Source organism: Otolemur garnettii, unplaced genomic scaffold (assembly GCF_000181295.1).
Source record: "Otolemur garnettii isolate 467f Iridium unplaced genomic scaffold, OtoGar3 scaffold00041, whole genome shotgun sequence".
Lineage (NCBI taxonomy): Eukaryota > Metazoa > Chordata > Mammalia > Primates > Galagidae > Otolemur > Otolemur garnettii.
In genome coordinates, this window is record NW_003852436.1 from 10,644,005 (window position 1) to 10,657,442 (window position 13,438).

General features: G+C 37.1%; 1 protein-coding gene across 4 annotated transcripts in view; it reads right to left on the minus strand.

Annotated features, from left to right (window-relative positions):
* The window catches only part of LRBA (LPS responsive beige-like anchor protein), a 736,826-nt gene that overhangs the window by 541,598 nt on the left and 181,790 nt on the right, over positions 1-13,438 (minus strand). For all 4 annotated transcript variants that reach the window (XM_023513466.1, XM_023513464.1, XM_023513465.1 and 1 more), the window contains one exon: positions 11,604-12,045. In XM_023513466.1, the coding sequence (XP_023369234.1) occupies positions 11,604-12,045 (442 nt within the window). The remainder of the gene's footprint in view (positions 1-11,603; positions 12,046-13,438) is intronic.

A 13,438-nucleotide genomic window follows, 5' to 3' on the forward strand; every position in this document is an offset into this window, starting at 1 on the left:
CTACCCAGGGGCTCAGCTTGAGGCTCTGTCTCAAAAAAAAAAAAAAAGAAACAAATATCTGAATTTCTTATATCTGCTATTAATTTTAACAGAGAATACCTCGAACTTTTCAACATGAAGAATTCAGAAAATAAATAACCAGTTACTAGTTTTTCAAGTGGTCAACTAAAAACTATTAAATATATAAAATTATACTTATTATAGCTCATTGTCTATAGACTCCTAACTTTAATACTTAATATTTGTGAGGCACTATGCTAACAACATACGTGAATTGCCTTATTTATATTTACAACACCCCATGAGGATAATAGCACATAGTACAAATTATTATTCCTATTTTACATATGAGAAAGAAGTAATTTTCCTAAAGTCCCACACATAGCAAGTGAAAATACTATTTGGGTTTTTAACCTGAACAAGAGGGACTCTTTTGATGGTTTCTTTTAATTTGTTAACAATAAGCAAATAGCAACAATATCTTCAAGATCAGTAAGGTTTAGATATTCCATTTCAGAATTTCACCAGTTTCAAATATCACAAGCCTTCACATAAATGCTATTTTATTTAACCAGCAAATAATTCACTAAAGGAGAAAGAGCATTTTACCTTACCAGTTTAGTCCCTAAGGAGCTAGTTGAAAAGCCAGACCAGCCCTTGAACTTTATCAAGATAAATCCCTGGCATTCACTAATCACCTCGGAGGATCTTCAAATTAGATAAGAGAAAGAATTTTGGCATGGGAATGAACACAAACACCTTTCTGTGCACAAAACCCCACAACCTGGCAGTCCTTCAGCAAGGTTTCACTCATGTAGCTGTTACTCTAAACTTTCCAGCTATTCCTTGGAAGTTGATAATTCTTAAGATATGAGGAGAGTTGTGATTTCTGACACAGCATTCCTGAGATAAATACATGATCAGAGGGATGCTTTGAAATTCCCAAAGATATTCCACTAGTCCGTGGCTGCACCCAAGTTTTTCAAAAGGTGTCTTTAGCTAAGAAAAAGAGTTTGTAAAAAACAGAGCAGTTTGCTTGCCATCAGACAATATATTAAACACATACCAGACATGTTAAGTTCCACAGATCACCCTGGAAAATGCTATCCTCAAAATTACCCTTTGTTTTCTATTTCAGTAAATCCCTAAGCATGGTTTCCTAAATAATCTACCCACAGCATCAGTAAAGCATAGATTTAATTTCCATGCTATTTAAAAAGAAATAAATGTTCTATAAAATTTTGCTCATTAATAAGGAAATTAATTATATATTAAAAATGTAGCCTCACTTAAATATTTCTAAGTACTCAATACAACATTAATACAAATTTAAATTGTAAAAATATATACCAAAAAATCTCTGATGATTTACACCTCTTCCCACAAAGTACAGCCATTGTTATTAACAGCCTGATATATACTTTTTAGAAGCACATGAATATGTATATCTTTTTTAAAAAAATCAAAACTTCCAAACTATTCCAGACACTGCTTTGTTCACTTAAAAATTTATCTTCAACATCATTTTACATGAATACACAGTGCTCTGATCTTCTCTTTAATGGCTGCATAGTATTTAGTATATGTACAAAAAAAATCATTCATAAATTGGCAACCATATATCCAAACAACTATTTCGAAACAATTTTGCTATAAAATACAGCATAGTACATCAAAGGACAAGTTCTAGAGTCAGACAGCCTAGGTTCAAATTTTAGCTCCACCACTTACTAGCATAAAGCTAGAATTAGGTAATTAAATACGAAATGTCTAATTTCCTTAAGTTCTAGTTTGAAATTTATATCTCTGAAATTCACTTTGACACTTCTTAGTTTGGGTTTTTTGTTTTGTTTTGGTTTTGGTTTTTTGTCAAGGTATAGCCTCATTCTTCAAACATATTTTGGCTTGTGATTACCTTTTTTTATTTTTTTTAGGAGCAATTTTTGTGAAACCATGGATAAGTTAAAAATCTGTGTTATTTTTGAAAATGAGTTCCATCATGGAACCAATGCAAAGCAGACAGCTCAAAACATCAACGAAGTGTTTGCAAAGGATGCGGCTAATGAATGACAATATATCAATAATTTGAGAAGTGTCATTCTGGTGATTTTAATCTTGAAAATGAGCCACGTGGGTGACCTGAGACTAAGGTGGATAATGATGGGCTAGAAGTGTAGTGGAAGCAAATCAAACCCATCTCAATCTATGGGTAAATTAGCAGCAAGGTGTCATGTTACTTTTCCAACAATATTGGACCAGTTGAAACAAATTAGCAAGGTAAAGAAGCTGGACAGATGGTTTCTGCATGAATTAGACATGCCTCAGAAGAGAAATCACCTCGAAGCTTGCCCTTTCATTGCTGTCACAACATAAAGGTAAATCATTTCTACACTGTATTGTTATGTGTAATAAAAATGGACTCATTTGACAATCTCAAGTGTTTGGCACAGTGGTTGGATAAATACTGAAACACAGTTCAAAAGCAAATATTTATCAAAAAAGCTAATGGCATCTATTGGAGGTCCAGCATTAGTATTTTTCACTACAGCTTCATGTTACCTGGTAAGTCGCTTACAGTGGATGGATGTCTACTGCAGCCAAGTGGAAGTCATGTGAGGGTACATATGATTAAGTAGGAGAGACTGGTAAACAGAGACAGGCCAATCCTCTTGCAAGACAATGCTCAACCACATGTTGTACAAACATCTACAGAAGCTGAACTTGGAAACTCTGTTATCCACTGTATTCACCAGGTCCTTGCACCAACTATCACTTTTTCCAGGCTTTGGACCACTTCTTGCAAGGAAAAATAATTCTCAATTCTCAACAAGCTGTGGAAAATGCCTTTTGCAATTCTATCACCACTCACTCTCCGGGTTTCTGTTGCGGTATAAGCTACTGTTAACACAGTAAAACTGTGTCAATAGTTTAGGTACATACTTTGATTGTACTGCTTGTTTCAGATATAATAAACTAAACTTTGATTAAAATTGGGTATTTCATATTTAATGACCTAATAATTTCTCTGTGTCTCAGTTTCTTTATCTTCAAAGTAGGGATAAAAAGAGTTATCTATCTATTTATCTTAGTAATGTATTTAGAATAGAACTTCACAGAATAAAGCTCAATAGGTTTGTTTGGGGTTTTTTTTGGAGACAAAGTCTCACTTGTTACCCTTGGTAGAGTGCCTTGGCATCACAGCTCACAGCAACCTCAAACTCTTGGGCTCAAGGGATTCTCTTGCCTCACCCTCCCAGGTAGCTGGGACTATAAGCACTTGCCACAATGCCCAGCTATTTTTAGAGACAGGGTCTCACTCTTGCTCAGGCTGGTCTTGAACCAGTGACCTCAGGCAATCCATTCGCTTCAGCCTCCCAGAGTGCTAGGATTACATGTGTGAGCCACCGTGCCTGGCCTCCTCAATAGGTATTAATTATGAAATTCCTCTTGCAGAAAACATTTTATACTCATGTATGTCTTCTGTATAAACTTCCAGAAGTGGAATTAAGTTTATATATACATTAACTTTTTATTAATGACAATTTGTCCTCCAATAAATTGTAGCAATATACAACAGCATAAAAATGTTTCTTCATATACTTATTAATAGTATTAAACTAGGTATGATTTCTTAAATCTTTGCTCATTAAATTGGAGGAAATTATTTTATGATTATCTTAATGTCCATTTCCTTCTCATTAGTAATATGTATATCTTTATATCATTATGAAGATATCATTAGTGATTTATCATCTTTGCATATTAACAGTATTTCTTCCTATATTAACTACTTGTTCTTACCATTTGTCCATTTTTCTAGCAGATTAGTCATTTTATTGATTTGTTGCATTTTATATATATATAATCTATAATACATATTCCAAATACTTATTACCTATGAAATACATATATACACACATACATAAGAAAGCAATAGGTTATGTTTCATTAGATATAACAGCAAAGTTTACATTTATTGAGTGATTTCTTCATGCTAAGTACATGAAGATTAATATCATTCATCAATTCATTTCATGTCAACACATTATTCTGCCCCCAAAGTTCCAGACAAGGCTGGGCAACATAGTGAGACCCCCTCCTCCATCTACAAAAAATTAAGAAAAATTATCCAGATATGGTGGTGTGCACCTATAATCCCAGCTTATCAGAAGGCTGAAGCAAGAGGATCCCTTGAGCTCAGGACTTTGAGCTTGCAGCAAGCTATGATGAAGCCACTGTACTTACTATAGATCCAGTTAAAAAAAAATTCCCTGTAACTTTCATAAACTAAATCAAAACTTCCCATTTTAAAATTGAACTTATAAAATTTAGGACAGTTAAATTATATTCCTATTATTCTTTTATCTTTATAATTTAAAAATACAGTGAACCCTTTAAGAGCACAGGTTTGGACTACATAGGTCCACTTAACCATAAATATTTATAAATAAATATATTGGAAAAAAATCTTGGAGATTTGCAACAATTTGAAAATGCTCACAAACTGTACAGCCTAGAAATATCAAAAAAATTAAGAAAATGTTAGATATATCATGGATACATAAAACATATGTAGATAAAAGTCTATTTTATCATTTACTACCTTAAAACATACAGAAATCCATTACAAAAACTTAGAATTTGAGAGGAGGCTACCAGATGGCTGAATAGAGGCACCCAGCACTTGCCTTTCCCACAAAGAAGGGCAAAATCAACCAATACAAAATCACACATAGAACAGGAGCCCATATAAGAAAACATGGAATTCAGCAGGGAAATGGCAAAGAATCTCTGATACACCACCCCCCAAAGTGGGGGGTGAGCAAAGAAGTTAGCCTGGCTGGTTGCTACCTCAACCCAAGAGATACTCCCCAGTGCAGGGAATAGGTAAGTAAGGGATCCCTAGTAGTCCACATTGCCACTACAAACTTTTATAATCCCAGCCACCGAAGAGTCCATTGGTCAGTGTACACATTATAGAAAGGTGCCTAGATTCCACATGACAACATTGTTCCAGAGAAGGATTTCAGACAGGCTCCCACACACCTACCTGAGATAGAAGCAACTACAGCATGGCACCATCTCAACAGCAGAGACTCCATCAGAACATATCCTTCCATGGGATCCTGCAGCCCCACTTACATTCCCCTATGTTCAAAAAGAGACTGCAGTGTCATAAGCCATCTGGACCCAGTAGTAGGGCTGGTTCTCCCGTGTCCTATAGAACAGGACACCAGGGAGGCTGCACCAAAGCTCCCTAAAACCTGAGAGCTACCTATAAAAGACCAGAGACACTGAAAGCACCTTGACCTCCCTCCCCTACAGTAGGGCGGCCGCACAATGGCAAATGTCTTAAGCAGCCAGTGGACCAGCTGCCAGGGCATGATACCAAAACCTGAGGACAAGTCTGGCCCACCAGCCACTGCTGGCACCTATGCATGCCATCCTAGGGAATAAGGACAGTTTCACTCCACTTATTGCCACTGTTGCCAGCACTGGTATATATGTTATCATTCAGAGGCCTGGATGGGGGGGGATCAACCTACCCCACCCAAACCACTGGAGCCTGTGTATACCATCAGGTATCCTGACAATAGTACCACTCTACCCACTGCCACCAGCACCCACACATGCCATCCAAGGGCTTGAGGACAACCCAACCTGCCTACTGCCACCAGTGCCCAAGCATGCCATCCAAGGGTCTGGGGATTGACTGGTCTCACTCACTGAGGCTGGCACCTGTGCACATATTTGGGGGACAAGTCAGCCCACCCGCAGCCTCTGTAAGTGGCACCAATGTGTGTTGTCCAGGATACTGGAAAGTGACCTGCCCAGCTCACCACTGGAGATGCATATGAGTGGCCAGAGAACAGGCCCATCCCACCCACTACCATTACTGGGACCTGCATCCTTCATGCAGGTTTTGGGAACTGACCTACTACAGCAAGCACTCATGCGACATAAGGGAACCTAAGGAAAGTCCCACCCCATTCACTGCCACTTCTGTCAGCACACAGTGAGCTTATACAGGAATCCTATAGATTTATCTACCATACCTTCTGATAGCACCCAAGCGCATCAACCAGAAGCCTGAGGATTGACTTACTCTGACTGGCCCACCAGTGCTCACACATGCCTTCCATCGGCCTAAGCATAAGCCAGCCCAGCTTGCCACCCCCACCACTGTCATCGCACACACACATGAGCCATCTGCTCAGACTTTCATTATACAATAATCTTGGGTACCAACACATACTGTTTGGGAACCCAGGAATTGGTCCATCACTACTACTGCCATCAATAATGGCATTCACACTGCCCAGAGACAGGAAGACCCATCCACCAATTGGCACACTGATGCCACTGCTGGCTCCTAATCAAGCCAGATGGAGGCCAAATGATAGGCCTGTCTAAATCCACTATCACCATTGCTGGCATAAGCCACCCTAGGCCCAAAGACCAGCATGCCTGGTACATCATTCCCATGACTGGTGCCCATGGAACAGAACACCCAGCATTCCAATTCCCAGAGAAGCCTTACCATAGCATACACTAATAACTACAGCCTATACCACTAAGAAATTCACAGATACCACTGATACTCTTTATAGCTGAAGAAATCATATGGAGACTACTATACTTTGCCTTGAGTCTGCATCCTCATAGAATCAAATCCAAAGTGCCCAACCCAACGAAGATCATAGATAACATCTATATGAAAAAGTCTTTCCCAGTCAGGCACAGTGGCTCATGCCTGTAATCCCAACACCTTGAGAGGCTCCAGTGGCAGCAATGCCTGACCTCAGGAGTTTGAGACCAGCTTGGGCAACACAGTGAGACACCATATATATAAAAAAAGAAAAAAATTTAGCCAGCCATGGTAACACACACCTGTAGTCCAAGCTACTCAAAAATGCAGGAGGATTACTTCAGCCCAAGAGTTCCAGGTTACAGTCAGCTATGATTGGGTCACTGTAGTCCAGCCTGAGCAACAGAGGAATAACTTGTTTCTTGAAATAAAAAATCTTTCTGTAAGAAAGTTAATCCATAAAACTGAAAGAAGCATAACAAAAAACTGAAAGAAGCATAACATGAAAGCTCCAAAGGAACACAAAAAATATCCAGTAACAGATTTTAAAGAAAAGAATAATCTATAAAGTGCCTGAAAAAGAATTCAAAATAAATTAAACTCAAAAAAAAAAAAAAAAAAAAAAAAAAGAACACAGATAAACAGTACAAAGAAATCAGGAAAATAATTTGTGATGTGTAGGAGAAATTCAACAAATAAAAGCCTTGATGAATAAAAGGCATACACAAATCTTAGAACCAAATGAAATTTAAAAATGAAAAAGAGCCTCATCAATAGACTAGATCAAAACAAATAATTTCTGAACCTGAAGACATCCTTTGAAAAATACGGTTGAAAAAGGAAAAAAGTAGAAAAGGAAAAGAAAGACTGAAGAAGGCATCCACAATAAATGGGACATCGTAAAAAGACCAAATATTTGAATTGTATAACTACCAGATGAGAAGAGATGGACAAAGGTATAGAAAAACCAGTTAAGAAAATTGTAGCTAAAAATTTCACAAGTCTTGCAAGATATACAAACATCCAGAACCTTTTAGGCATCCAAAGTGCCCCAAATAGATTCAACCAAAATAGATTCAACTATATGTGTCTTATATGTAAGACACATATAGTCCAGCCATCCAAAGTTAAAAGCAAATGAAGATAAAAACATTAAGTAATATCTAAAGGAATGTCCATAAGACTAAGAGTGGATTTCTCAGTAGAGACATTGCAGGCCAAGAAATAATGGGATGATACATTCAAAGTGAAAAGAGAGAGAGATTGAGAGATAGAGAGAAACAATCAACCAACAACTCAAAACCCAGGAAGCTATCCTTCCCAAAGCATGTCTGAGAAATAAAGTATTTCCCAGACAAGCAAAAACTGAAGAAATTTATCACTACTACACCAAACACACAAAAATGCTCAAAAGAATCCAACATCTAGAAATAAAAGGATGGTTATCTACCATCATGAAAGTATAAAACTCACCCATTGAGTAGACATACAAATGACAAAGACAAAGGAGTCAAATGTTACCACCACAACCAGAAAACAATTTTCAAAATAACAGGAGAAATACCTCACCTACCATGAATGTAAATGGCTTAAATACCCCACTTAAGAGGTATAAATAGGCTGAATAGAAGAAAGGGGGGGGGCATGGGAGGGGAGGGAAGAGGGAAAAAAAAGGAAAGAAAGAAAACAAAACAAAACCCTCAAATACATACTGCTGCCTACAAGAAACTCAGTTTGCCTGTAAAACACATATAGAGTATAAGTAAAGAATGAAAAAGGTATGTTATACAAATAAAAACCAAAAGTGAACAGGTATAGCTACACTTTGATGAGTTAAAACAGACTTTTAGTTAAATACTAAAAGGAGACAAATTCAGTAAGGGGATGTAACAATTCTAAATATGTATGCACCCTAACCAGAGCACCCAAATATACAAAGCAAATATTTTCAGATTTAAAGGGAGAGATAGACTCCAATTAAATAATAGTTGGAGATTTCAACACCACACTCTCAGCATTCAACAGATCATCTAGTCAAAAAATTAACAAAGATTTTTCAGATATAAACTATACTTTAGACCAAATGAACCTAAAAGACATTTACATAACATTTTATCCAAAAGCTGTAGAATATTCTTCTCATTGGCACATAGAACATTCTCCAGAATAGAATATATATTGGAAAACAAAATAACACTCAACAAATTTTTAAAAAACAGAAATCATATCAAGTATCTTCTAAGACCATAATAAAATAAAACTAGAAATCAATAACAAGGGGAGGTGCAGAAATTATACAACCAAAAAGAAATGAAACAAGATGCTACTAAATGGCCAATGGGTCAATGAAGAAATTAACAAGGAAATCAAAAAATTGATTGAAACAAATAAATATGGAAACACAAAATACCTAAATACATGGGACGCAATAAAAGTAGTGCTATAAAGGCAATTTATAGGAATAAATGCCTACATCAAAAAGTTAAAAAAATTCAAACAATGTACCTCAAAAAACTATAAAAAGAATAAACCCAAAATTAGTAGAAGAAAAAAATATATTAAATATTAAACTAAAAGAAGACAGAGTCTAAAAATTTACAAAGGGTCAGCAAAACAAAATTTGGATGATCTTTTATGGTTTGGAGGTTGTTGTTTTTTTTGTTGTTGTTTGCAAGACAGTGTCTTGCTACATTGCCCAGACTGGTCTCAAACTCCGAGGCTCAAGCAATCCTCCTGCCTCAGCCTCCCAAGTAGCTAAAATGAATGGCATCCACCCAATGAGAGGTTATTTTTTAAAAAGAGAAACAAAATGCAGCTCGGTGCCTATGGCTCAAATGGCTAAGGCGCCAGCCACATACACCTAAGGTGGCGGGTTTGAATCCAGCCTGGGCCCACCAAAACAACAATGACAGCTGCAACCAAAAAATAGCCCGGCATTGTGGCGGACACCTATGGTCCCAGCTACTTGGGAGGCTGAGGCAAGAGACTCACTTGAGCCCAGGAGTTGGAGGTTGCTGTGAGCTGTGATGCCACGGCACTCTACCCAGGGGGACAGCTTGAGGCTCTGTCTCAAAAAAAAAAAAAAAAGAGATAAACAAAATGGATAAACAGCTAGCTCGGAAAGAAGACAAAAGATTCATCAAAATGCGGGGAAATATGGGGGAAAGATACAACTGATAAGAGAAATATAAAGAAAATGTGCTCTATACACATAATGAAATATTATTCAGCTATTAGAAAACAATGATGTACTATCATTTACAGCAACTTAGATGGAAACGGAGGTCATTATGTTGAGTGAAAGAAGCCAGGCACAAAAAGACAAATATCACATGATCTCACTCACATATGCTTATTACAAGCTAAAAAAGTAGATCTCATGGAGGTAGAGAGTAGTACAGTAATAGGTGTCAGCATATTAAAAGGGTATGGAAGTGGGAGACAAAGAAAGGTTGGTTAATGGATACAAATATACAGTTAGAGAGAAGGAGTAAGTTCTAGTGTTCAATAGGACAGCATGGAAATTAACAATAATTTCTAGCATATTTCAAAGTAGCTACAAAGTTTTGGAATGTTCCCAACACAAAGAGGTAATGAACGTTTGAGGTGATGTATATCCTAAACACAGATTTGATCATTACCCATTCTATGCAACTATCAAACTATCACACATACCACATAAATCCGAATATACACTATGCATGAATAAAAGCTTTTTTGAATAAAATAAAAATCTCTTCAGTAGATACCAAGAAAAGTTAAGATGTATTAAAACTTACGCATACAAACACATACATGACACTATTTGTAGTTGTTGAGAAATGTAAACAAATCTAGATTTGCATTTAAATCATAACTGCATCACATTTACTGTAGTCCATACCGCACTACTGTAATAAATCACAACCACCTCGATCAACTGTTGCCAGTATCCACTTAAAATGTTGTGTGACACCAATCATCTATCTCAACATGAGTAGTCTATCTCTCCAGTAAAATTGCATATGGCAGTAAAAAGCAATCTCTTCCAGTTCTTAAATATTTTTCTTCATGTTGAGTAAAATACTATAAAGTAAACCATAAATAGCACCACAGGACCAATATGAAGTGCCACTAGTGGCACTGGATGTGTTCCCAAGAAGCAGAGATAAGAAATGACATTATATGAAAAAGTTGCATTTCTTGATAGATACTACTCACTAAGGTTGGCAACTATAGTTACCCACCATTTCAAAATACATGAATCCAGTGCAAGATTCATTGTAAAAAAAAAAAAGAAAAGAAAATTCACGAAGTTGTCACTTCAGCAACACCAGTAGGCACAAAAACCTCACACATTTTGTAAAATACCTTTACCTCTTATTAAAAATGCATCCTTTACATGGGAATAGAATAGCTATAAGAAAAGCATATGTAATGCTCTAATATTATTCTAAGCATATCTACGTCTCTAATATAATTCTAGAAAAAGCAAAGTCATCATATGACAACTTCAAGCAAAAAGAAAGTGAAGGATCTTAAACCTAGAGAATTTAACAAAAGCAAAGGATGGTTTGATAGTTTTAGAAGACGTGTACCTTAAAAAATATCAAAATAACAGAAGCAGCTTCTGCAGACACAGGTAGCAGATGAATTCCCAGATGCTACTAAGAAGATCATTTAGGAGAAAAGACCTGCTTGAACAGGTTTATTTGTTTGTTTGTTTTTGTTTTTTTGAGACAGAGTCTCATTTTGTTGTCCTTGGTAGAGTACCATGATGTCACTGCTCACAGCACTCTCAAACTCTTGGGCTCAAGTGTTTCTCTTGCGTCAGCCTCCCAAGTAGCTGGTACTACAGGCTCCCACTACAACTGTTTATGCTATGGGTCATTTCTGGTCAACATAAGTTATTAATAATTAATTTGAGGGGCAGTGAAAAGTTATACATCTTTCTTCAGCTGGGTGGAGGGGTCAGCACTCATTGTTCAAGTGTCAACTTTGTAAGCCTAACACAACAAAAACTTATTTACAGTACCTGTCAAAAGATCTGAATTGCACAGGCGGCTCAACAGAAAGATCACCAAGAGCTCCAAGACAGGCTGGTGGCAGAAGAGCAGGATCCACTGTGACTCCATCTGCTGGTATGTTAACCAAGCTTCGAAGAATATCTTTAACGTTGACATTTTTTGAGACTGAAACTGATGGTGTAGCTTTAGGATCCAATTCATTTCCTCCATCACTTTGGGTTTCCTGAGCTTTATTGACTTCTAAAGAAAGAGTACACAGTACCTCACTGATGGCATCAGGGCCTGCACTGACACTAGCAGGTGCTGTCTGAGGAGTTACATCCATATTACTTCCTAAACCAGTAGCTGTTTCATCCCCAATGCCTGAGTCCCTCCTTCGAGCAGATGATGTGCTTTCAGATTCTTCCACTGACACTGGAGTTAAAGGGCTGAATTCAGCTGGTGTGTTTTCTACATTGTATCCAGAAACAGAAGAAATGAACAAAAAAAATTTAGAATTAAAAAAATATATATCCAGTCCTAATTGATGGCTACTTACTATGTTAAATTATGAAACATGTAATGTTCTAAAAAGGAAAAGCTAATTAATCTGTAAAATGAACTGAGTGAATACACCTATTATCAAAATAGAGAATATAACAAAATAAATAATTAATAAAATATTTGCAAAAATCCTCCAAACTGATCATGACATACCAACAAGTAGTAACACAAGGTTGAAAGCCCTTACCCTATAAGAAAACCTCAAAAATCTTTAAAATAAAGTAAAAACCTCCATCTTAAGCATGGCTACTGCAGATGGAAAACTTGTTACCCCTCTAATATTAATAATTCAATGATCCTTAAAATCCAGTACAGCAAAGAATATCCCATCACCATCTCCAGTCAGGTTTCAAACCATTCCAACAAAAATGTTCTTAACAAGGTGACTAAAAACCTACATTTTGCTGAGTATTATGGTCAGTTCTCAACCCTAATAGTACTTCACATAACAACAACAGCTGATTATGCCCTCCAACTGGATAATGCTTTCCATATACAGCTTGCAGGACACCATGATCTTTTGGTTTTCCCTCTCCTATCTTAACATCCTTTATTTCTTTATCTTCCTGATTTCTTAAGGAACTTAATTCTTGGTCCTCATACCTTCTCTATTCCCTTCGTGAGCTCAACTACTCTCCAAGTTTTAAATACACCCCCATGTCCAAAAAAAGTCAGACCAATGGGCAAGGTGTCTCATACCTGTAATCCTAGTACTCTGGAAGACCAAGGCAGGAGAATGACTTGAGCTCACAAGTTCCAGACCAGCCTGAACAAGAGACTCATCTCTACTAGAAAAACTAGACCAAGCACAGTGGTTCACAACTATAATCCTAGCACTCTGGGAAGCCAAAGTGGGTAGATTGCTTGAGCTCAGGAGTTCAAGATCAGCCTGAGCAAGAGTAAGATCCCGTCTCTACTAAAAATAGAAATTAAAAAAAATAACAAACTAGCCAGAGTTGGTGGTACACACCTGTAGTCCTAGCTACTCAAGAGACTAAGGCAAGAAGATTAATCAAGCCCAAGAGTTTGAGGTTGCTGTGAGCTATGACCCCATGACACTCTACCAAGGGCAACAGAGTAAGACTCCGTCTCAAAAAAAAAGAAAGAAAGAAAGAAAAGAGGGGAGGAGAGGGAAAAGACAAAAACTAGCTGGACATTATGGCAAGTGCCTATAGTCCCAGCTCAGAAGGATAACGATCACTTAAGCCCAAGGGTTTGAGGTTGATGTGAGATAGACTGAGCTAGGCTCTCTAACCAGAGCAATAGAATGAGACTCTGTCTCAAAAAAAAAAAAAAAAAA